This window comes from Erythranthe guttata, chromosome 7 (genome assembly GCF_056151865.1).
Source record: "Erythranthe guttata isolate IM_541 chromosome 7, IM_541, whole genome shotgun sequence".
In the NCBI taxonomy this organism is placed as follows: Eukaryota; Viridiplantae; Streptophyta; class Magnoliopsida; order Lamiales; family Phrymaceae; genus Erythranthe; species Erythranthe guttata.
In genome coordinates, this window is record NC_142539.1 from 3624983 (window position 1) to 3650758 (window position 25776).

The 25776-nt window shown below is 37.9% G+C and overlaps 1 protein-coding gene across 1 annotated transcript; it reads left to right on the top strand.

The window, feature by feature from the left end:
* The first annotated feature begins 4588 nt into the window (after positions 1 to 4588).
* LOC148769001 (uncharacterized) lies at positions 4589 to 9821 on the top strand. Its single transcript, XM_088820901.1, has 2 exons — positions 4589 to 9178; positions 9276 to 9821. Exons 1-2 carry the CDS (start codon positions 4589 to 4591, stop codon positions 9819 to 9821), a joined length of 5136 nt encoding a protein of 1711 aa, XP_088677027.1.
* Positions 9822 to 25776: the final 15955 nt, after the last annotated feature.

Genomic DNA, 25776 nt, shown 5'->3' on the forward strand with positions numbered 1-25776 from the left:
ATATCTTCTTGCGCATTTAGCATCACCCAATCCTTACCAACTTCCCAACAACGTTGCAAGTTGAAAGTTTTTTTAGCATTTCTTCGATAGATACTCAATGCCAGAGTATACTACAAATACAAATTAAAAATTAATATACTTTATGCAAATATATAAATAATACAAAATACTATTATCATAACATTTACCTCATCGACCAGGTTTCCTCCGCTACCGCAAACACTTGATGCTTCTTTAGTTGCCGAATATCAGTGGTTCAAATACTTAGAAATTTGTTTTCTCCACCGACTGAGTACGGCATCTTTTGTTCTAATATTATACGCAATCCCCTTCTCATCAAGAATTTGTTTCATGGTAGACATAACCTTCTTCCACAGACCTCCTTCAGTTTGGTTAGTCCCGTGAATTGGATCCTCCGAGACTGCAATGTAGGCTTTTGTAAGAGCTACATCTTCATCTTCTGACCAACCTTTAGTGGGAGCCATATAAAAAATAGATAATTTTCTTAAATAAGTGTAGATGTGGAGATGTGAATTATTGTCTAACATATCCCTTCTCATTATATAGAGAAATCATTGTGTGTAAAGAAGTGTAGAAGACAATGTAAAATTTTGAAAGGGCAAAGTAAAAATTGAAAGGACACAAGTGAAATATGAAAGGTTAGGATAATTTCGAAAGGGCAAAAGTAAAATTTGAAAGGGCACAAGTAAAATATGAAAGGTCAGGGTAAATCCGAAAAGGCAAAAGAAAAATCTACAAAAGAAAAAAGTAAAATTTCAATTCAAAATTTTGTATAGTCACTATTAAGTTTGTATAGTCGTTATCAACACCATCTCTCAATTAAGTCATGTAGATGTTGTCTGCAAAAGTAAAATCTGCAAAAGAAAAAAGTAAAATTTGAATTCAAAAGTTTGTATAGTCACTATCAAGTTTGTATAGTCACTATCAAGTTTGTATAGTCATTGTCAACACCATCTCTCAATTAAGTCATATAGATGTTGTCTGCAAAAGTAAAATCTGCAAAAGAAAAAAGTAAAATTTGAGTTCAAAAGTTTGTATAGTCACTATCAAGTTTGTATAGTCATTGTCACCACCATCTCTCAATTAAGTCATATAGATGTTGTCTGCAAAAGTAAAATCTGCAAAAGAAAAAAGTAAAATTTTAATTCAAAAGTTTGTATAGTCACTATCAAGTTTGTATTATTTAAATGTCTTGTCTTGTCTTGTCTTCCCTATTTAAATGTGTTTCAAAAAGTAAAATCTTAATGTCTTGTCTTCCCTATTTAAATGTGTTTCAATCAATAAAATATTTCATCATCAATATATCCATTAAATCATTTTACGAGCAAAATATTTCCTTGCGCGAATTTTGCAAAACAATATTGCGGTTGTATAAAGATGAGTACCTCCGTGCTCCGACAAACGCAGATATGACAAGGCTACTTGACAAAGCGGAACGACGTGGGTTCCCTGGAATGATCGGTTCACTAGACTGTATGCACTGGACATGGAAAAATTGTCCAACTGCATGGCAGGGGAGCTTTTCGGGAAGAAAACATAAACCCACAATTATTCTTGAAGCAGTGGCCTCATCTGACACTTGGATATGGCATGCATTCTTCGGCGTACCCGGTTCACAAAACGATATCACTGTCTTGGGTCGTTCACCCTTGTTCGACAACCTTGTTCAAGGAATTTCCCCAAGAGTTCACTATCAGGTAAATGAAAAAGATCACTACATGGCATATTATCTTGCTGATGGCATATACCCAAAATGGGGTACGTTAATTCAATCTATTAAGCAGCCGAGAACACATCAAGAACAGTTGTTCTAAAAAATGCAAGAAGCATACCGCAAGGATGTTGAACGAGCTTTTGGAATTCTTCAAGCCCGATTTGCTATAGTGAAGCAGCGTGGAAGAGGGTGGAATCTGAAGGACCTAAGAAATATTATGATGACATGTATCGTACTCCACAATATGATTGTGGAAGACGAACGAGATGAATACGCTGATGCTGAGTCAGATGACGATGACAACAACCCAGCCACATCTCGCAGAGCTCGTGCCAACAGTTATGATAGAAATGAGGAATTAGATTTAAACCCAAGAACAAGCGGTATATCCATAATTGATTATATGAGGCGTCGTCACACAATGCGATCGGTTGAAGTAAATCGTAACCTTCAGCGTGATTTAATAGCTCATGTGTGGGCAAGACACAATGGAAATGTGTAATAATTTTATTTTAGTTTTTATTTACGAATTAAGTGTTTGGTTTTATTAAGATTATGTTGTTATTTCGAATTTATAATAAAAAGTAAAATAATCGTATTTGTTGTTTTTTCTAATTTTTACAATTATAAAAGAAATATATTAAAAAATAAAATAAAATAAAACCAAATAAAGAAACAAAATAAAATAATAATAAAATTACGAATAAAGATATAATTTAAAAGGAAATAATAAAATAAAAGAAAGAAATGAAAAAAAATAAAAGTATTTATTTACAAAGTATTGATTTTATTGAAATTATGTGATATTAAATTATGTAACTAAATAAATGAAATAAAATAAAATAATGATATAATACTAACATAAATACAAAAGAAAAAGAAATAAAAATAAACAAATTTGACATGTCAAAAAAAGAAAAGAAAAAAAGAAGAAGAAAAAAAAAAAAAAAACAATCGGTTAACAAAGAAAAAAGAAAAAAAAAAAACAAAAAAAAACAAAAAAAAAAAAAAGTAAATTGGAGAGTAGGCACACGCCCCCTTCCAGCAAGTGAGCTGGAAGGGGGCAGCTCAAGCTAAACACCCCCTCCCCTCCTCCCCACCCATACCCAAGCCATACCCACCCCCCCCATTACCCACCTCCATTGGAGGTGGTTTTGCCTCCCCACCCCTACCCACCCCCATGACCATTGGAGATGGTCTAAGAGGTTCAGTTCAGAGCTGAATACCAAACACGCTAAATAGGGTGATGCTGACAGAATAAGATAAATTATTCATTCAGAGGTAATTCAGAGGCTATCAAACACAGCCTTAATCTAACGAATCAAACATCTTACTGGCCAAATAATTAATTAGTCAGTGGGATATTAATCCAATTTGACATAATCCAATGTATTCCGATATAGGTAAGCAAACGAGGCCTAAGGTTATTAATTTAATATCATAATAATAAATTCCCTAGACAATTTCCAATATATGAAAATCTAGCTTGATTAAATTTTTACAATTATTCATCTATACTTATATACCAATAATAAAGCAAAAAATAAAAATAAAATAAAATAAAAAGCTATAAAAAATGGTATTTTTTCAAAATTCAATTTCCCTTATTACTCACCTTGTTATTCATCAATCTCCCATCACAATATTCAGCAGAAAATTTGTCCTACAATATAGAAATTCTTAATGAAATGCCGGCCCCCAATAATAATAATAATAATAATAATAATAATATTATTATTATTATTATTATTATTATTATTATTATTATTATTATTATTATTATTATTATTATTATTATTATTATTATTATTATTATTATTATTATTATTATTATTATTATTATTATTATTATTATTATTATTATTATTATTATTATTATTATTATTATTATTATAATAATAATATAACAAACTATACGTGAAAAGAAGATAACAGATTGATTATATTTTTTAGACTGTGAGAAAGCGTATAGAATGATTGGTTACTAATTTTTAGGGTGATAAGTAGTAACTCACGTAATAACAGATTATGAGATAAATTAGGAAGGTAAATTAGAAATAACTTGGAGCCAAAAATATTAAGGACATGTATGGTATAAACTATAAAAAAAATTTAAAAATTAAATAAAAATTAGATTATGGCCAACCAATTTCTGACCATTTAGCACTGATATGCCTATTGGTCCAGCCCAATAGCCCACATTTATTGGACCACATGCTCAACTTAATAGTTATTTCTACAGAGGCCCAATCAAGGACCAATCAAACCCAAATAAGGTTGGGCCCGATAAATTGTCTCGACCCAATCAATAAAGTATAAATAGCACTTAAATTCATTTAATGAAGGTACGTTATTATTATTCGATCAATTCCTCTTTTCGAATTCTCTCTACAATTACCAACTATCTTCACGTCTGACTTGAGCGTTGGAGGGGTTTCCGTCGGATCAACCCCCGGCTTAGATTACGTGTTTTCTGTTCGCAGGATCCTAGAGCAAATTAAAGATCTCAGGACTATCTAGCTCGTGAGCACGTGACCTACTTTGCTCTCCCAGCTTCAACACACTAGGTGATTTATTTTTTACGTCATCATTTTGGCGCCGTCTGTGGGAATGCAGACCAGATCACGTAGCCAGCAAGATCCTCCTGAGTCCACTCGGAGAGAGAATGACACAGCTAACAACCTCCCAGTTCGAGGAGGCTCTGGCTTGCCACCTCCTCCACGTGCTCCGGATCCACCACGTGAGGTTCAGGTGATTCCCCCTCGGGATCCACCACTCGCCGATCCTCCACTACAGGCTCCACCTCTACCTGCTTCTCGAACGGTTCAAATAACCGAGGAGGCACTCCAACGAATGATAACAGAAGTTTCTACTCGCGCCGCCACTGATGCGGTGGCGCAATATATCGCCACGATGGCAGCAAATGCTCCCCCCGCGATCCCAGCTAACGCTCCCCCCGTGATCCCAGCTAATGCTCCACCCGCAATGCCACCCAGGGTACAGCAACCGGCCCAGAACAATGACGATCGGATTAGTGTATCCTCATCCACCTCAGATCCAAGATCCCGGATGCAGCTATCTACCAATCACAGGGAGCCACAACCCAGACAACAACGCCACCATTCGCTCCAACGGGGTGATGCGTCTCTACGAAGAGCTCATATCTTTAATGAAGGGGAAGACGAGATAAATAGTAGAGTATCTCGCCAAAACCAGTTCCCCAGATTGAACAATCCAATTGACGGAAGAGCGCCAGTCCCAACAAGGCGCAGTCCTTTCACCCTGAACATCCTCAACGAGGTATTGCCTCAAGGAGTGAAAGTGTCAGGCTTACCTCAGTTCGAAGGAACTACCGACCCGCAGGAACACAAAGAGAAGTTCCACGCTATGGCAGATTTATATGACCCAACAGATGCAGCAATGTGCAAGATGTTCCGCACCACTCTCTCCAAGAGAGCCATGAATTGGTTCAATGCTCTGCCCACAGGATCAATTGACACTTTCGCTCAGTTATCATTGCGCTTCACCAACCAATTTGCCATCAATAAGCAATATGCTAAAACTCCAGCACATCTCTTCTCTATCGTACAGAGAGACAATGAAACACTCCGCAACTACATCAGGCGTTTCGTGGAGGCTGTTCATGAAGTTCCCAGTGTAGGACAAGATATGCTCTCAGGGATTATGCAGCAAAACCTGAAGTCGGGTAGGTTCAAAGAATCTATCGCAGGAAGACCTCCTGGCAACTTAGATGAGTTGTTAAATCGAGCTGAAAAGTACATACGCATAGAGGAAGCTTCTGCCAATGCTCCTCCCAAGAGGAAGAGAGAAGATGACCGCCCGGATATTAGGAGACGAGATGATCGACGTCCTCCACCCCCGCCTCAAGGCCAATCATCTTCAACTTATAATCGATTCACTCCACTCAATACTCGCCTCACTGAAATACTTTATGTGATTGAACAAAAAGGTCTGGCAGAGCCTCCACGCCCAATGCAACCCAATGCGAAACGAGAAAAATCGGATCGCTATTGTCGATTCCACAAAGATAAAGGGCATACTACCGAGGAATGTGCGCAACTCAAATTGGCAATTGAGAGGTTGATCAAGCAAGGCCACTTGAGCGAATACATTGATAAGCCTCGAAATAAGCGCCGCGATGATCTTCCACGCCGAGATAACATTAGAGATCAACAGCAACGACGAGAGGAGGGGGGTCATCGGCGCGACCCAGATAACAATGATAACCAACCCACCCGAGGAATCATCTCTTTTATCTCCGGAGGACCGGCAGGTGGCGACTCACAAAATGCGAGACGCACCCTCGCTCGATCAGCACGTATGAATCAAGAACATGCTTCTCCATCCGCATCCGTCTATCAAATACGAAGACCTGATCATGGCATAGTCTTCAACTCCTCGGACCTTGAAGGTCCAGATGAAGATCATGTCGATGCGTTAGTGATAACAGCAACGGTGGCCAACTTCATAGTTAAAAAGATATTAGTGGACGGTGGGAGCTCAGCCGACATTATGTATCTCCACACATTCAAGCAGCTAGGCATAGATAACGCACGGTTCAGTCCCATCACTACACCACTGAAAGGATTCACGGGAGAAGGTGTTTTATCCATGGGGGAAGTAGAGTTACCCATCTCCTTAGGGGAAGATCCTTGTCGAGTAACGAAAATGATAAAATTCCTTATCGTCGACAAACCATCCCCTTATAACATCATCGTGGGAAGGCCCGCGATCCACACATTCAAGTCTGTACCTTCATCGTACCACCAAAAGTGGAAATTCCCCACTCCTTATGGAATGGAAGAGGTACTTGGAGATAGGCGTCTCGCTCGAGAATGTTATGCAAGAGCTCTACGTGAGCCATCTAAGAGACCTATTCCTTTAGGGAAAGGAGACGACACCCCGAGACAAGATAAGCGAAAATGGGTCAACGCAGTCATCGAAGCTGATAAAGAAATCCTAATCAGCGTACCCGACGACACCGCCAAGCTAGCCGCGGTTGAAGAGCTCAAATCAGTAGAACTCATACCCGGAGATAATTGGAAAGCTCAAGATCTAACGGGAATTCCTCCGAAAGTAGCATTGCATCGACTAAACGTTGACAAAAGATTGAAACCGGTCAAGCAACGTAAAAGGACTTTCGGTCCTGAGCGCAACAAACATATCAAAGAGGAAGTGGCAAAACTCTTAGATGCAGGCCACATTAGATCGGTTCAGTATCCCGAGTGGTTATCCAATGTGGTATTAGTACCTAAACCCGGAGGCAAGTGGAGACTATGTGTAGACTTCACCGACCTCAACAAGGCATGCCCGAAGGATCCATTTCCCTTACCAAGGATCGACCAGCTCATAGACTCAACCTCAGGATGCGAACTTCTCAGCTTCCTTGATGCATATCAAGGATACAACCAAATATTGCTCGCCCCAGAAGATCAAGAGAAAGCTAGTTTCATTACTGACCAAGGCATCTACTGCTATCGAGTTATGCCGTTCGGTCTCAAGAATGCAGGAGCTACTTACCAACGCCTGGTGAACACGATGTTCGCGGACTTGATTGGTAAGAACATGGAAGTGTACATTGATGACATGCTTGTCAAGAGTATTAAAGTCGCGGATCACCTAACCGATTTAAGTCAATGCTTCTCCATCTTACGTAAATACAAGATGAAGCTCAATCCCCTAAAATGTTCTTTTGGAGTTCGAGGCGGAAAATTCTTAGGGTATATGATATCACAACGGGGAATTGAAGCCAACCCAGCAAAGATTGAAGCTATCACCTCCATGGCCCCTCCCACATCGATTAAGAAGGTCCAACAACTTAAGGGTTGCTTGGCAGCCCTAAACCGATTTATATCTCGATCAGCTGATAAGGGCCTTCCTTTCTTCAAGGTACTAAGAGGTGGGAAAAAGTTTGAGTGGAATGAGGACTGCCAAAGAGCCTTCACAGAATTGAAAGCATATCTCACTTCCCCACCTCTACTAACGAAGCCCCAACCAGGAGATACTCTCTTCCTCTATTTGGCTATTTCTACTGATGCCATTAGCGCAGTGCTCATTCGGGATGGTGAAAAGGGTCACCAACCAATATATTACATAAGCCGAGCTCTCCAAGGCCCAGAGCACCGTTACACTAATATGGAGAAACTTGCTCTCGCGCTCATCAATGCAGCCAGAAAGTTACGTCCGTACTTCCAATCGCACCAAGTGATAGTTCTCACCAACTATCCCCTTAAACAAATATTGAAAAGTCCCGAAACTTCCGGACGATTAGCTAAATGGGCTATAGAGCTAAGTGAATATGGGGTTGAATTCAGACCACGCCCAGCCATCAAAGCTCAAATCCTGGCAGACTTTGTAGTAGAGATGACTACATCGGAGGAGAGCACCTCCATACCCACTTGGACCATCAATGTCGATGGATCATCCACCGCTACAGGAGGAGGCGCGGGTATTGTATTAACAAGCCCAGATGGCGATGAATTAGAGTATGCTCAACGGTTTGATTTCAAAGCCTCTAATAACGAAGCCGAATATGAAGCTTTGGTCGCTGGTATCCGCCTCGCTTTAGCAGCGGGAGCTCGCAAACTCATAATACACAGCGATTCCCAGTTAGTAGTCAACCAAGTCCTTGGAACCTATGAAGCCAAGGAAGAATCCATGGCAAAGTACCTTGCTCTTGCGCATACCCTCCTCTCAAGATTGGACAGCTATGAGATAAAGCAAGTACCACGAGCCAACAATATTGATGCAGACAAGTTGGCTAGACTTGGAAGTTCCATGGCAAGCATTGGAAGCCGGAAAATCACGCTCCTCACGGCTTCCCAACCAGAAATAGCCTCCACCGACGGAGTGAATTGCGCTGAAGAGAGCGAACCCTGTTGGATCACCCCCATCGCAAACTATCTCAAAAGCGGGGAACTTCCGACTGACATCGCCCAAGCGAAGAAAATAAAGGTAAGGGCGGCTCGTTTTCTAATGATAGGTGAAGATCTCTACAAGCGAGGGTTCTCCTTCCCCTATCTTAAATGCCTTAACCCATCGGCAGCAGACTATGTGCTTCGGGAAGTACATGAAGGCATTTGTGGTAATCATTTAAGTGGAAGAAACTTAGCTCTCAAAATATTGAGACAAGGTTACTATTGGCCCACCATGCATGAAGATGCGAAAAGACTAGTGCAGAGATGCAAGCCTTGCCAAGAACACGCTAACATCCTTCATCTCCCAGCAGCACCGATGCAACCGATTGACAGTCCCATACCTTTCGCTCAATGGGGAGTTGATTTGGTCGGTCCTTTTCCACCAGCAACAGGAGGGCGCAAGTTCCTCATTGTAGCTGTAGATTACTTCACCAAGTGGGTAGAAGCGGAACCTTTAGCTCGCATTCGCGAAGAAGATGTCATCCAATTCCTATGGAAGAACATGGTATGCCGCTTCGGCATCCCCCGTTCCATTATCGGACAATGGAACACAATTTTGTGGAGACAAAGTCAAGAGTTGGTGTCTTGGCTTATCTATTAAGCAATTCTTCACTTCGGTTGCAAACCCCCAAGCAAATGGTCAAACTGAAGTAACCAATCGCACGATACTTCAACATCTCAAGACAAGGCTTGGAAGTGCCAAGGGAAAGTGGGTTGAAGAATTACCCAATGCTCTGTGGGCATATCGAACAACCCCACGAACAGCAACAGGAGAATCTCCATTTAACCTAGCTTTTAGAACAGAGGCTGTAGCACCCGTCGAGATTGGCGAACCCTCTTGGAGAGTCATCAATTATTCACCAAAGGCAAATGAAGAAGCAATGAGAGCTAACCTCGATCTCGTCGACGAACTAAGAGAGATTGCATCCATCAGACAGCAAATGTACAAGAGTCGCATGGCGAAAGTTTATAACTCCAAAGTCCGCCCTCGCTCTTTCCAAGTAGGAGATTTAGTTCTCCGCAAAGCCGAAGCCTCACGTCCAATCGGTAAACTCGACCCGAAGTGGGAAGGACCATATAAAATCACACAAGTGGTCAACAATGGAGCATATCGTCTCGAGAACCTCGACGGACGCCCTATACCCTGAACCTGGAATATAGGGAATCTCAAAAGGTTCTACGATTGAGGTATACATCCACCTTAAATCAAATTTGTTTATGTTTGCATCTACATTTTCCTCGTATGAAAGTCGCTTAGAAACAACTACCCTTGCAGGCTTCACAACCTTCCACGTCTCTCTTCTTGCAAGAATGTCTCTAAAAGCCCAAGAAGGGGCTCCATAACGAGGTGTGTAAACATCCCTCCCAAACTGCGGGGCTATTGATATTATCTACATCAGCATTCCATAACACGTCTCATCATTTTCGTACAGGTTGAGATTCAATTACGAAAGGGTGCCGACCACCCACCACTCGCCCAAAGAGAAAAGATACTCCGTACTACCTCACAAAGGGTAACACCACTTTTTACTAAGTCATATCACAAACACATTAGTGGATCTCTATACTAAACAATAACGCTATCTTCTTTGACAGGCAAGGTCGCGCAGCAATTCACCACAACTCATGAGTTGATCTCATATCTCGGAATGCGAGAAACAGAGATAGTCCCCATATTGAGTACGTGATCCCAAATACGTATCACTCCAACTTATGAAACAATTAAATCTTCAATACAAGTATTTGATTTTTTCTTTTTACCTCAGTACTTTTCAGGCATAGAGACACCAAAGACAGTAGACATACTACCCATACACCAAGTACGGATGAGCACAAGGAAGACGTGGAAGAAGAATAAAACTCTCATAGTTACATAGATTACTTTTCGATATTTCGATTTATTAGTTTTTACAATTTATTTCCCTTCGCCTCACGGAGGCTTATGACATTTCGCATTCCCTATTAATGATTAAATCAAGTTTCTACTTTACTCTCAAAGTTATTGTTCATATATTACTTAACCGTTACAACGGGTTCATATCATCCCAACCCTACAAACACTTAGAGAAATTAAGATAATGCACATAGCCTGGCCAGCTGGATTATCTGAATCTTTCTATGTTGATTTACAGGGTCCTCATATTTAAAACGTGGTCATGGACTAAACAATACTCCGACCTACGAGGTCCAAAATAAAGGGCATGATCCCAAAAAATTAAAAAAAAAAAAAAAATCTTGAGAGACTGATCCCCTCATCAAGAATATCTCGAACAATGCTATATGCAAAACATTAGTGCGAAATCAATGAATAAGAAGAAACAATAACTTTGATAGCAAAATCAACGTCTCAAGGTGCAAACAAATACCAAGTCATGAAGCATGCAAAAATACTAGTGGACATACCCACTTAATAAAAATAAAAAAATAAAAAAAAAAAAAAAAAAAAAAACGAAGTCTTTTTCTAAGGAAAATAAAAATAACATCACACCAAACTACACTATACGAGCAGAAGTAGCTTCGGTAGTTCGGTCATCTGCTTCCGCATCCGAGGCAATTTCAGTACACTCGACATCAATATCCTCCCCATCATCAGGAATGTCCTCCTCCATACCTCGAATAATCTTCTCGTCAATTCCACCAACCTTGCGTAAGTACTGACGACACGTCCTAACCAAAGGAGCATAAACCCCAGCTATTGCTCGATCTTCGATCATAGCTCGACAGATATCACTCTTCTGAAAGCGACGTTCCCCTTCTAACATAACCGATTCCTTATAAGCTGCTCCAGCCGAAGAAGCCAAAAACCTCTTCCCCGTAAACTTCTCGGCATCATACTTCTCCTTCAGCTCGTCATAGCACCGATCTAGTTTCATCAGTTCAATTTTACTCGCCTCGTTCTCGCTCCTACTAATCTCCAATTCATCGGTCCTCTGAATGAGCAGAGTCTCGGCCACCTCTAGTTTGGTTTCCGCAGCCTCCAATTGAGCCTTTAGCTCTTTCTCCCTTGCCTCCCAACCAGCACGCTCCTCATCATGGGTCTTTTCGACTTGCTCCTCCTGCTCCACTAGATACCTCCACGTAGCTATAAGCTATATCAAAATTCAAACAGAAAATATTAGATTATGGAGACTTATAATCTAAAACGAAAACATATTAAATTAAACAAATATTTACCCGACACATGTCTCCTCCAGCCAACGAAAGCATATGAGCACGACCTTTACCCGACATCCGACTTCGGTCGTACTCCCCAACGAAACCCTCAGTCTTCTTCAGCGCAATAGCATGATCGGTCGTATCCCAAAAAGAATCCTTCCCCTCTCGGTTCACCCCATATGTGAACAAGCATTTGCCTGCACCCCCTGGAGGCACATGAGAAACCTCAGGATCCACTCGTTTCGGTGCATGCACATACTCGATCTCAACCAACTCATCCTTCCCATTATTAACCACTCGATCCAACTCATCCCCCTCAACACTATGATTACAATCATCTCCACTCACATGCGGGCCCTCCATGCCGGTCACTTCGCGCGATTTGCTACTACTTGATTTCGCTTGCTTCAAAGGATCCCTCTTCGCTTGCTTTTTCGCACCTCCAGTAGCCTTCTTTCGAAGAGCCGCGAAATCAATACACCCATCTAAAAAAAAAAAAAAAAAAACCATTAACTCACAGATGGATAAAATAGAATAGCAGAGACAAGACAAAATAAGGCACAGAGGCATAAAACGTGTAGACTACACGCAACGGTGTAGGCGCCTGACCCTTTGGAATAAGACAACTCGGATCGAACTCCAAAGCACACAACCTCGACTCCTTAATACGTTTCTTCATATTCTTCATTATCTTAAAAGATTCGCATACCGGATTCCAAACAAGGGGAACATCGGACGTCGGAGCCCTTACATAAAAAAATAAAGCACTCCATTTATCCCACTTCAATTTAATCCCCTTCAAAAATCTGAAAGGAACCCGAGGATGTGTGCAGAAGAAGGGTAAATCACTTGAACGATGTAGGGTAAACAATGCCTTGAACATCTCAACACTAATCGGTAATCCTACTTCGCTCATTCTTCGTCGAAACGCTTCGAACGTGAGAATAAAGTTCGGAGTTAATTGACTATATCCTACCCGAAATTCCTCGCATATCTTCAAAAGAGTTGAGTCAGGCACAATCTGCGAAGAACATGTCAAATATGCGACGTATTGGGTGTGGAACTGATACGATATATATTTAATATATCGTATATTTATTCATTAGTTATTATTTTATTATTTAATATATATTATTAAGTATTAATTTAGTTAGGAGCCGTAGGTTTAGTGGTTATAGGATAGATATTAAGTATTTTATTAGTATAGGTCATTATGTTTTCTAGTTAGGTTAGGATTCTAGGGTTTTATTCTCTTTAAATAGTCGTATTGTGCTAGGGTTTTATTATGAAGAGAAAAATATTAAAGAATAGATCTTACGTTTCGTAGGAAATATTTATGATACACAAGAGATCGCATCAATTGGTATCAGAGCGAAGTTGCGATAACACCAACGCTTCGTTAGCAAAGCAGAGATTATATCAAAGCTAAGCTGGAGCAAAGTTGAGATCACATCAAAACTTTGTGAAAATCATGATGTCCGAAACAAGACGGTTAGAGCGATTGGAGAAATCCGTAGAGAGATTACGGATTGATTTTCAGAAATTGCTCGAACAAAGTCACAGACGACGTCAACACCAACACAAACGTCGAAGGGACCGCCGCCCATTACCGCCAACGCCACCGCCGCTGCCGCTGCCGAGCCTAACGCCGGAGGAAGAGGAAGAGGACGATGATGATTTTTTCAAAGAGCCACCGCCGCCGCCGCTGCCGAGCCTATCGCCGGAGGAAGAGGAAGAGGACGACGATGACTTTTTCGAAGAACCCCAATTTTTTGTGAGTTCGCCAGAAGAAGAGGAATCGGATTCAACTGAGATGAAGTGGGACGAAGAGCCGAAAGAAGAAGAATCGGAGTCAACCGAGATAAAGTGGGACGAAGACGAGAAATTAACCAGAGAGGAGAGCGAAGAGTTACTATGGATATTGGGAGATTTCCATGGTGTTCAAAAGAAAGGAGACGAAGAACCGATGGTCAGTTTGGAGGAGACAAAATCTACAAAGACGATTGAAAAGGTTTATTTGTCGGGAAAAAGATTGAATATTTTCGCTAAAGTAGCCTTTGGAATTTCGTTGGATCAGCATGAACAATGTATTAAAAAGCTCGGTCGTTCATCGTGTTTTTTGGAGTCAATCGGGAAGCAAGTCAATGAAGTCAAACATAGGTGGAAGCGCAAAGGAGAGGGATCAAATTAACTCGAACCTTGAGGACAAGGTTCATTTCAAGAGGGGTGGTTTGATACGATATATATTTAATATATCGTATATTTATTCATTAGTTATTATTTTATTATTTAATATATATTATTAAGTATTAATTTAGTTAGGAGCCGTAGGTTTAGTGGTTATAGGATAGATATTAAGTATTTTATTAGTATAGGTCATTATGTTTTCTAGTTAGGTTAGGATTCTAGGGTTTTATTCTCTTTAAATAGTCGTATTGTGCTAGGGTTTTATTATGAAGAGAAAAATATTAAAGAATAGATCTTACGTTTCGTAGGAAATATTTATGATACACAAGAGATCGCATCAGGAACCCTACAGGGGGTGCATACAATCGTTCACCTTTTTTAGGCAAGAGCATCTCAATATTCCTCGGAGCCCCAACTAGCTTACGAAGAGTACCGAATTGAGATTCGGTTAACGAAGTATCATAATCCACCAAACTCAAATTAAGTGGTTTTATTTTCTTCCCTCTATTTTTGTCTATAATGACATCTTCGTCTGGAATGTCATCACCATCTCCCACATCTCCATCCGGAATTACATCACTCTCGGATCCCTCAGATCCCTCGGACTCATTAGAAGAACTCGACTTAAGCGATTCTTCACTATCACTCCCAAAGTCCACAAATTGCGACCTAAGGCGTCTCCTACTAGTACCAACATCATCACTAGTATTAGGAATATCAACATTTGATGCCAAAAAATCACCCGGAGAAGAAATAAGTTGATGCCCCTCGAAAACGCCCGAAAAAGGGGCCCCCACGCGCCCGCACGCGCCCCCACGCGCGGCGGACGCGCCGGACACGCGCCCACGCGCGTTTGAAAGCACCCCCTCCCGCGCGTCGCACGGGTACCCCCCCCCCCCCCCCCCCCGCGACGCGCCCCTACCCCACCCCACTTACCCCTCTCCTCATCTCTCTCTCTCCTAACCCCCCCACGTGCCCACCCCCTCCAACCCCACCCACACCCACCCCACCCTTCTCTCTTTCTCTCTCCTGCCTATCCCTACCCCCCCCCCCCCCCCCCACGTGCCCCAGCCCTCCAGCCCCACCTACCCCCACTTTCCTCTCCTTCTCTCTCTCTTCTCTCTCCTGGTTACTCCGGGCTCCGTGCCCGGCTCCTCTCTCACACACAACTTGCGCGGCTCCACGTCGCGCGGAGCCGAGTCGCGCGGCTCCTCTCACATTCTCGAGCCGCGCGGCTTGGTCTACTTGCTCTGCAGCAATATCTCCGGATAACCCTAATCGCGTGCAATCGGTACGCGCGGTTTCTTTCTCCGCTGCAATTTTTTTACCGGAACTCGACCCAATTACCTTCCCTACGGTTCCAAAGGTCATCTCGGTTTCTACAATCGACTTTCGCAGGATAATTTTCAACTGTTTCGCCTTCACCGCTTGGGACATATAAATTATTCTATCTGAGGATCTTCTCACCCCAGAGAATATATTATTTTCTACAACGGAATATATGGAGCAAAATATATTACGGAGATATATAAAATAAAAAATAATATTACTCACCCATATTTATTCGACGTGGTTCTTGATACTCCTCTCTCCTGATTTCACAAGGAATTACCTACTCATACGCACAAATTTATATTTAAAGCACTTTAAATATGAATCCGCTCACCGATTGGGCAACAAAATAATAATAAAATTTTGTTATGATCCTCACGTCAATGACACAAACAAGAACATCGAAATACAATTCTACTCTCGACATGATCCGGCACCTCTCTGCAATTCGCTCCCACATCGATTCGAGAGTGGGGGGCTTAATGATATGCCTATTGGCCCAGCCCAATAGCCCACATTTACTGGACCACAGGCCCAACTTAATAGTTATTTCTACAGAGGCCCAATCAAGGACCAATCAAACCCAAATAAGGTTGGGCCCGATAAATTGTCTCGACCCAATCAATAAAGTATAAATAGCACTTAAATTCATTTAATGAAGGTACGTTATTATTATTCGATCAATTCCTCTTTTCGAATTCTCTCTACAATTACCAACTATCTTCACGTCTGACTTGAGCGTCGGAGGGGTTTCCGCCGGATCAACCCCCGGCTTAGATTACGTGTTTTCTGTTCGCAGGATCCTAGAGCAAATTAAAGTTCTCAGGACTATCTAGCTCGTGAGCACGTGACCTACTTTGCTCTCCCAGCTTCAACACACTAGGTGATTTATTTTTTACGTCATCAAGCACTGTCCATATATATATATATATATATATATATATATATATATATATATATATATATATATATATATATATATATATATATATATATATATATATATATATATATATATATATATATATATATTATAGGTATCATTTAGAAAAATTCAGAGTTTTAATAATGTAGTTGAAAAATCAAATCTGAAATTGAAATTTAATGTGAGGCGAACTCTTCGATCACCTCCATTTACCTTGCGGCTTGTCTGAGTTTTCAGGCCCACTACTCCCAAGGACCGCAAGCTCGGCCCGATCCTGTCGGACGATCTGTTAATAATAATGTCAACCACAGCAATATAACTGTTTAAACGGGAGCCAAAAGATGTTAATAAAAAAAATAAAAAATAAAAAAATCGAAAAAGTCAACGACGAAGATCGCCGTTGACAAAAAAAATTGAAAAAGTCAACGCAGGAAATCGACAGAAAAATGAGGAAGAAAAAAAATCAACGCCGGAGAGCGGCGGTCAACGGCGGCAACGGACGAAATTGTACTCAAAGTTATATTTTTGGTCAAAATTTAATAATTTGTGAAGTTATGGTCAAATTGAGGTTAAATTAAATTAAATGAAGAAATTTGAACATATTAAAATGTGAGGGGCCGATCTTAGTCTTCTTCTAACCTCTCGACAATGTGTGGATTTTTTTTGAAAAAGAGTTCTTTATCTGGACCACATTATAAATAAGGACACATTGATGAGCTTATTTATAAGGTGCTCTCCCTTATTAAAATTATGTATTATAATAAATTTTCAATAGATTTTCAAATTTACCATACTCCATCTAGATTTTTATGTATATATATATATAGGATTGATGTAAATTAGGCAACAAAATTTGACCTCAATTATTGTAAATCTTTGAGAATTTATTAAAATTATATACTATTATAATTTCTTAGAGATTTTCAAATTTATCATATTCCATCTTGATTTATATGGGATTGTTGTAAAATTAGGCAACAAAATTTGAGCTTAATTATTGTAGACCTTTCATGATTTATTAAAACTATATATTATAATGAATTCCCTAGTGATTTTCAAATTAATCAGATTCCATCTTTCTGTAATTTCTACAATTTTCACCTATTTATACCAATCCATTTACAACCACAATTCTACACACAAAAAAGAAAACAAAAACAAGAATAAAAAATACAAAAATGGCTTATTCCAAAGTTCATTTCCCCTTATTATTACTAGGCTTGTTATTCATCAATCTCCCATCACAATCATCAGCAGGACTTTTGAACTTCAATATAAAGCTTTACAGCGAAATGAACGCTCCGATAACCGTGAGTTGTCAGTCGAGATACGAATTTTTTGGCAATCAAACAATCCAATGGGGTTCCTATTACAATATAAATATCCCCGTCGATATGAATATTCCATCGGACTCTTTCGCAAATTGTATGTTTAACGGGGCGGGCAAAAGTGGAATATACTCAATGTTTGATTACAATAGGGATCATCTTCATTGCTTTTATCAACATTGCGAGTGGAGATTGGTGCCTGATGGAATGTACTTCGTTTATGACGATGCCAGGCATTTGGTATACAGATGGTGATCAATATATATAGGGGTCTTATTGTGTATCACACAATAGTAATAGTAATAATAATAAGCTAATAACGATAATAATGATAATACATTAGCGCCTATATAATGATAAGAAATTGTTGTCATTCAATTTCTTGAAAAATAATAAAGGATTGTTTGTTTACTATCTTCGATAATCGGGTTATTGTTATAACTTTCGGTAAACAAATTCGAAAAAATTCCATAATTTATGAAGGATTTATCATTTATTTCTACTCTAATATAGCATATATTATAAATTTAAAATACACACACACACACACACATTACATATATATCCCATTTAGTATGCCAATTTAATAGTACTTAGATTTTTTATATTGTTTACATAAATTATATATATTTAAAGTACATAACATATATTATTAATATACATTTATATATATTATAAGTATAATTTAGAGGGAAAAAAAACAGAGTTTCTGTCATATGGTAGAAAAATCAAATCTGAAATTGTATAGCAATTATAACTATTACTCCTTTGAGGGTAATTTTTGTCTTTAAAAAGTAGAATAAAGAAATGTCGTGTTTGCAAGGGCAGAATTGGCATGTTTCGGGAAATATTACGTGGAGGGGTCAAAAAGATACCGTGAAGAATCACAAATTATAAGTGGATCGATGTATAGATGGATCAAACGTCGGGAGTTCTGGTAATTACATATAGATGGAGGTATTTTACGCAATTTAGCCTACATTCATCTATTGCTATATTTACATCACCAGGAGAAACTAATACAAATAGAGGGAATCTTTCTAATCACCTATTCTATTATCAAAGAAGAAATTTCACGAGTACATAAATTAAAATTAAAGTTAAAAAAAAAACAGAAATAAATAATTAATTATTGACTAAGAAGAAGTCTTGCAAAACCAGATACCATCATATTTCTGAACTCATCAAAATCGACCATACCATCACCATTTGAGTCCACTCAAATGCACCATATCTGCCACGTCACTCTCCTCAGCTCGTGCTTTTGCTACGTACCCGTCGTTGTTCTTGTCGTGAAATTGAAATTTAGAGTAATTTTATAAATAGTTTCGGTTCTAATCTCAAATCGCAACGAAAAGGATTAGTGATCCGAACTCGTAAATTTTCGTATAGAAATAGTGGAAATTAAAATTTGCATTCCAATTATTTCTATCGCCACAAAAAGAATAATATTCCAAAGTCGTAATTATGCAGGTGAATTGCAGTTTGCAACCCAGATGACCTAAATCAGCACTTTGCACCCTAATTTTTATTCAAAAGGGCTAATTGGTAGAAATTATATAAATTCAATCAAGTAGTCTTATAAAAAAATACTCAGAAACTAGAAAATTGTAATTCGAAAATAAAGTAACTGAAATACATAATAATGTTTTGGAAGAAATCATTTTTTGTAAAAAAAAAAATTGGGTCATCTTTTGTTAATATATACATAATTTCGATTTCAATTTGAAAAACTAACAAATAAAGTTTCTTATTTAATGTTTTGTATATTGTAACACCCCATAAATTTATAAGTTGTTTAAGTATTAGGATATTTGAATTTAGTTAGTTAATATATATCGATATGGGTTATCATGTAACTCGAAACTTGTGGTAATCGTATAAATTGTAACTATCTAAAGTTATGTCGTATATTTGATAATTAAGAAAATAATTTGGACTTATAGCCAATTTTTAGAATTTATATTTGAGATAGGGATTGACGTGTACATCATCAATTCACAATGCTCCTTTCGCACTTTATCAACTCTTGGGTTGGAACTGCATAAAGTTGATAGCAAAACTCGAGTAATATGAGAGGATTCTTAATATATAGACCAAGTTTAGGTTTGAAGAATATAATCGAAAGAATAAAGAAGAAAATCCCAAATTAATTCTTCGATAGAAGAGGCGTCTGAAACCCTTAGAGATTGAGTTTCGTTGATTGGGAGGTGCCGTTGGAAAACTCAGGACGACAGCTTCCTGGCGGTGTTGGATTTCACCGGTGATGGATTATATTTGTTCTTGGAATACTATTTTTAATATCTACGAGCATATTCGTTTCCTTGGCTCGAAATTAGAACATTGATCTTGTTCTTGAAATCTTGAACTTGTCATTTATCTTGGTTGTTATGTTCACGGCTAATTCTTATACTTGATTTCTTGGCCTGGATGTTTTCCTTGAACTCGATATTGGATTATATTTATTCTCAAAATCTTGTCTTGAATGCTTTCCGAGAATTAATATTTTGTTGGCTCCAACTTGAATCTCATGTTTATTGAATTCTTTAAGATCTTGATATACTCGTTCTTGGAATCCGATATTGAACTTATTGTTCTTCTTGACTTCCATATTCACGACTATTCTCTCGTTGGCCTGAATTGAATTCTCGAACATGTTCATTATCCCGAGACTTGTATTCGATTATCATGATCGTAACTTATCTTGTGAATGATTTACTTGATTCTTGATATGTATGACTTGATATTCCTGAAAGGAACGATATTGATTCTTCAACATACTGTCCCCATTCTTGAAGACAATCTTGGGGAGTTGGGCCCGAGGACCATTTCGGCAAGACGATCGGGCAGTATTGGGCTGACGATGACTGGTCTCCTGAATGGTACCTCCTGATGGTTCGAACTCACGTTTGTTTGGAGTTCAACGTTCTTGAGCCGGATCGGCACGTTCCGGTCGTGCCTCTCTTGCTTGTTTCTGACCGAGTCGCCACTCGGGATGGAGTGGCGGGATAAGGATGTGATATGATTTTATTTTTTGGGAGTTACAAGGTTGGAGACCCACCAAATATTGAACTTGAGCCATACATGTTACGCTTTTGTACATGTTACACTTCTGTTAATGAAATTCTTGTAAAGTCTCTCGTTATATGTTCTGTTGATTTTCATCATACTCATGGATCATATGTTTTTCACTAAATCATTCGGACTTATTTGTTTCTCCTTTCTGATATTAATGCGCAGGTTAAAGAAAGTTTTATACCTAAATTTGCGTATCAAGTACTGTTAAAGTTCGTGTATGCCTCTGATTAGTCTCATCGAGAGGTACTTCTAATGATGTGTCGTATAGGCATCTTTTGATCTAGAATTTTATAATAGAGTAAGTGGTGTCGAAGTCGATTTGTAATAGAATCCCTTTTCGTAAACACGACTGCATAGATATTGAAGTTTCATGTTTGACTTTCAAAATTTTGAGGAGCACGTTTGGGGTCATTGAATGTACTGCATGTTGAGTGGTGTTTCGCCACGAGGTGTCTGCTACTCTGGGCGGGGCGCTACATATATATATATATATATATATATATATATATATATATATATATATATATATATATATATATATATATATATATATATATATATATATATATATATATATATATATATATATATATATATATATATATATATATATATATATATATATATATATATATATATTAATATTAATTTTGTTTGTTAAAAATACCCCAATGAAAGAAAATCCCTTTAAAAATCAAAATATCGCAATATATTAGCTATATTTTGAGTTAAAATGTCAAAAAAAAATATTTGCAGGGTGCATCGTTTGCCATGAAATATATAATTTGAGGGTGAACTTGGCAATTTCAAAATTATAGGGTGCAAAGTGCTAATTTAGGTCATCTGTGCAGTGCAAAATGTATAACTAATAAATGCATAAGCAAAATGTTCACGAAGTGTTGAATGCGAATTTTGTGTATTAGATTCCTTAATTCATTGGGTAAATGAGTGATAACCCCCTAGTTTAGAAAATATATATGAGGGGGTCTAATGTTTTTTTCCGCCCTATTCAAAAACCCAAATTCTGATCTTAATTTGAGAGACACCCCTGGACAACTTAAATTACCTATTTCGCCATTTTAATTTCAATACAATAAATACCCTAACCTTCATAACCCTTGTGCATTCTTCTCACACCCACAACGTCGTTACTATCTCTCCCTATCTCTCATCTCTCTCTCTCTCTAACTCTCTCGTCAAATCCCATCGTCAAAAAACGGCTCCCAGGGCGGCAGGAAAGAAGGCGGCCGTCGGCGGAGAGAAGAAGAAGAAGAGGACGAAGAAGAGCATGGAGACGTACAAGATCTACATCTTCAAGGTGTTGAATCAGGTCCACCCACAACCCCTTCACCCTCCGAGCGCCGCTCCCCCACCTTTCCGCTGCTCCCCATAGTTTTTTTTCGTTTTGAGCTCGTCTGTGAATTATCATGCGTTCGTCCGCCATTTTTTTTGCATCAGTTTAAGATGCTCCAATAGCATAAGAAAAAGGCTTCTTCTTTGGAGGGTTCCTAATTAATTGGGTTTGTTCTTCTTTTCTATTTGCTCGTTCGATTTGTTAACTCAATTGATATGAATATTCCATGAATCAGGTGATAAGATCTTCCATTTTCTTTTTGCATATTTTTTTTTAATGAGATTCTAGATCTTTAAATATTAGGTCCCACTGAAGTTAAGTAGTTATATTCTACTCTATATTTTTAATTTTTTTAGGTTGAATTGCTTTATTCTTTGTTCCACTGAAGCTAAACTGCATCTTTCACACGATTCATAGGTAACCAATGAAAATTTCTGATAAAGTTTTAAAGATCTGTGTTATATCCACGAACCTAAAATGTTGATACTGCAAAGTTACTATATATACCTATTTATAAGAAGAAATTCTTCTGTGTGTGGATGCAACTGTATGTTAATCGATATTTGTCGGTCGACGAGAATTTAGTAACATGTAGTAACATATGCACGTGATTGCGTATTTCGATTTATATTTGTTGGTTATGAGTTGATTTATAATATAAATATTTAAATTGAACCTGTTTTTTTTCCACAGGTTTTGGTGTTTGAACACTTTCTATGCACTAAGCTTTTGCCGAGAGGACATGTTGTTCGTCAGTTCGAAACAGTTCTTTTGCAACCGATTAGATCGAAGTTACTGTCGTGTTGAAAAGTAGGATTTGAAGCCATAAATACAAAGTATACTATATACTCTTATAGTCACATGTGGTCATATACATGTAGTCATATATAGTCACATGTAGTCATGTACATGTAGTCATATATAATCATATGTAGTCATATACAAATATTCATATATAGTCACATGTAGTAATATATAGTTATATATTAGTTATGTGGTTTTTCCTGATGTATAGTGATGTTGGTGTTTTTCTAATTCTTTTGTTGGGTACTAATTGATGTTGGTGTTTTTCTGTTTTTTATATATAATCAGTTGTCTACATAATCGTCCGACTGTAATTTTAGTGTAAAAAGACAGTTCATGACTACATATAATTATACGTGACTATAGAACTTGTAGTATACTATAGTCATTTATAGTCAATTTTTGTACAGGAATTTTATTGAGTAAATAATTTAAAAACTAATATCAAATAATATAAAAAAAATTAAAAATAATTAAAATAATTAAAAGAAAAGTAAAATAAAATTAAAAAATACAAAAAGGTATATATATATATATATATATATATATATATATATATATATAAAGCATTTATATTTTTTTATTAAAAAAATCTGTAGAGATGGTAAATACAGGTCAAAAATGCTAAAATGCAGTTGGTGGAAATGCTGAATGCAGTTGGGTGGAAATTGAACATAAGGGCCCAATAGTACTTTTACCTCTTCAGTGGGGTTATCTCAAAGAAAATGTATGCTTCATTGCATATTTAAGGGTGGACATAGCTCTATATAAGTTCCATATGAGGGGTTTATATCAAATGGGCCATAATTCAATAATAAGTTAATAGAATATATGCTTCATTGCATATTTACATTGAGTATCAGATTTGGCTCATTTTCGATAACAAAGTTCAGACCACATCTTCATAATTGAGTATCATTTCTTTTCCTTTTCTTTTTAAATCAAAAACTAATTTCAATTATGTTGCAAAAACTATTGGAGATATCGAAAATCGCAATAATTTTAAAAATTGGAATACAAATCGGGGTATCGAATTAGGTTACTTTTATAATAAGTTCCCAAGAGATTTCAAATTTATCATATTTACATTGAGCATCAAATTTAATTGATTCGAATTCTCGCTCATGGAACCTTCCATTGGTGGACACACCTTTTGGCCGATTGATCGGGACCGCATCCTAAGCATTCCGATTGGTAGCGTCAACTCGAGTCGACAGACCGCTAGGTTTGGCACTAATCAAAGAATTGCAAGTTCTCGGTTCGCTCGTGCTACCACGCGGTGTACGATCTCTAATCCAGAAGTAGAAACAACCCACACAATTTGGGATCGAGTAGTGGTGAATCCTATCAAGGCTGGAATTTCATTTAGCATCTCCCGTTGCCGCCCAAGATTCGGAATTTTCATTTGGAGAGCATGCTCGGGATCACTTCCCACATGTGTTGAGCTTTTCCGACGAAAAATATATTCCATCTCCTTTGTGCTTCCGTTGTGGAGTATCTGAAGAATCTCTCGTGCATGCAATCTCTTGCCGCGAGATGCATGGTGTGCGGTCAGCTCCTTCTTTTTTTCTCGACCCGTTTGATCGAAGAACGACCTACTGAGGATTATCAGCAGCACATGGCACGACTCACCACCACTCATAAGGCTCGTCACTCCTCGTTGTGGGTTGCGCCAAGACCGGGATGTATCAAACTTAATGTTGACGCCGCCCTCCCACAAGGTAAACCATACCACAGAGTTTTCGTGGTGGCTAGGAACCATAGCAGTTCGTTTCTTACTTGGGCAGTAAAGAAGCTTTCAGGTCGCCCATCTCCAACGGAGTGCGAAGCCTGAGCGGTGCTAGAGGCGATAAAATTTACGGTTTCAAAAGGATGGACCTCCGTTGTCATCGAAGGTGATTGCTTAGTAATTAGGGGTCATTACAAATAAGCCCATCAATGGGTACTTATATCCAGACAAAAAACTCATTTACAAATAAGTCCACACATGGTTCAGATTTTTGTAAAAGACTTAAATAGCCCATCATACTTTAATATGCTCAAATTTCATTCTTAATTTAATTTAACCTCAATTTGACCTCAAATTTCAAAGATTATTCAATTTTGACCCAAAACATTTTTTTTTCAAAAACAATTTTTTTGCCGCCGGAATCCGGCGTTGAATTTTTGATTTTTTTTTCTTACGGATTTTTTCGCCGGTTGACCGGCGTTGACTTTTTTTTCTTTCTTTCTTTTTGTATCATTTTTTTTTTCGTTTAAACAGCAATATTGTTGTGATTGACAGCAATAATAACTATATTACATTTAAACATAGTAAAATTAACTAAATTACAGTTTAACACAGCAATATTGCTATATTAATCTCTAGCACATTAATATTAACACAACAAAACTCATTATTATTGTATAATAGAGTAATACTAGTACTTCACCCGTGCGTTGCACGGATATCAGTTTCAAAATGAGAAAAATAATAACATTTAAACGATTATCTCTTTATAACAACACCAATTCAAGTAAAACAAAATATAAGGAAATAAAAAAATTATCTCTTACTTCAGAGTTGTAACATTTGAAATTCAATTAAATATTACAAAGAAAAATACGCGAATGACGCAAAGCACGATATGAAGATTAAGTGAAATAATTTAAAAATATGGTATAAATCTATTTCATAGAATGCAATCTACTACACCATGTGAATCATCTACAAAATAACTAACTTAACAACAAACACAGTAGCATGGAGGTAACACAATAGATATTCAAATAACTTGCAAGTTTATCACTAACAACGTTCAATTAGTGATGCACATTAATCAAACAACAACACAACATATAAATATTGCAAAAGAGATAAGATGTATACGCCAATACCAATAATAATACCAATACTCATATCAATATTGATACTAATAATGATACTAATAATGATACTA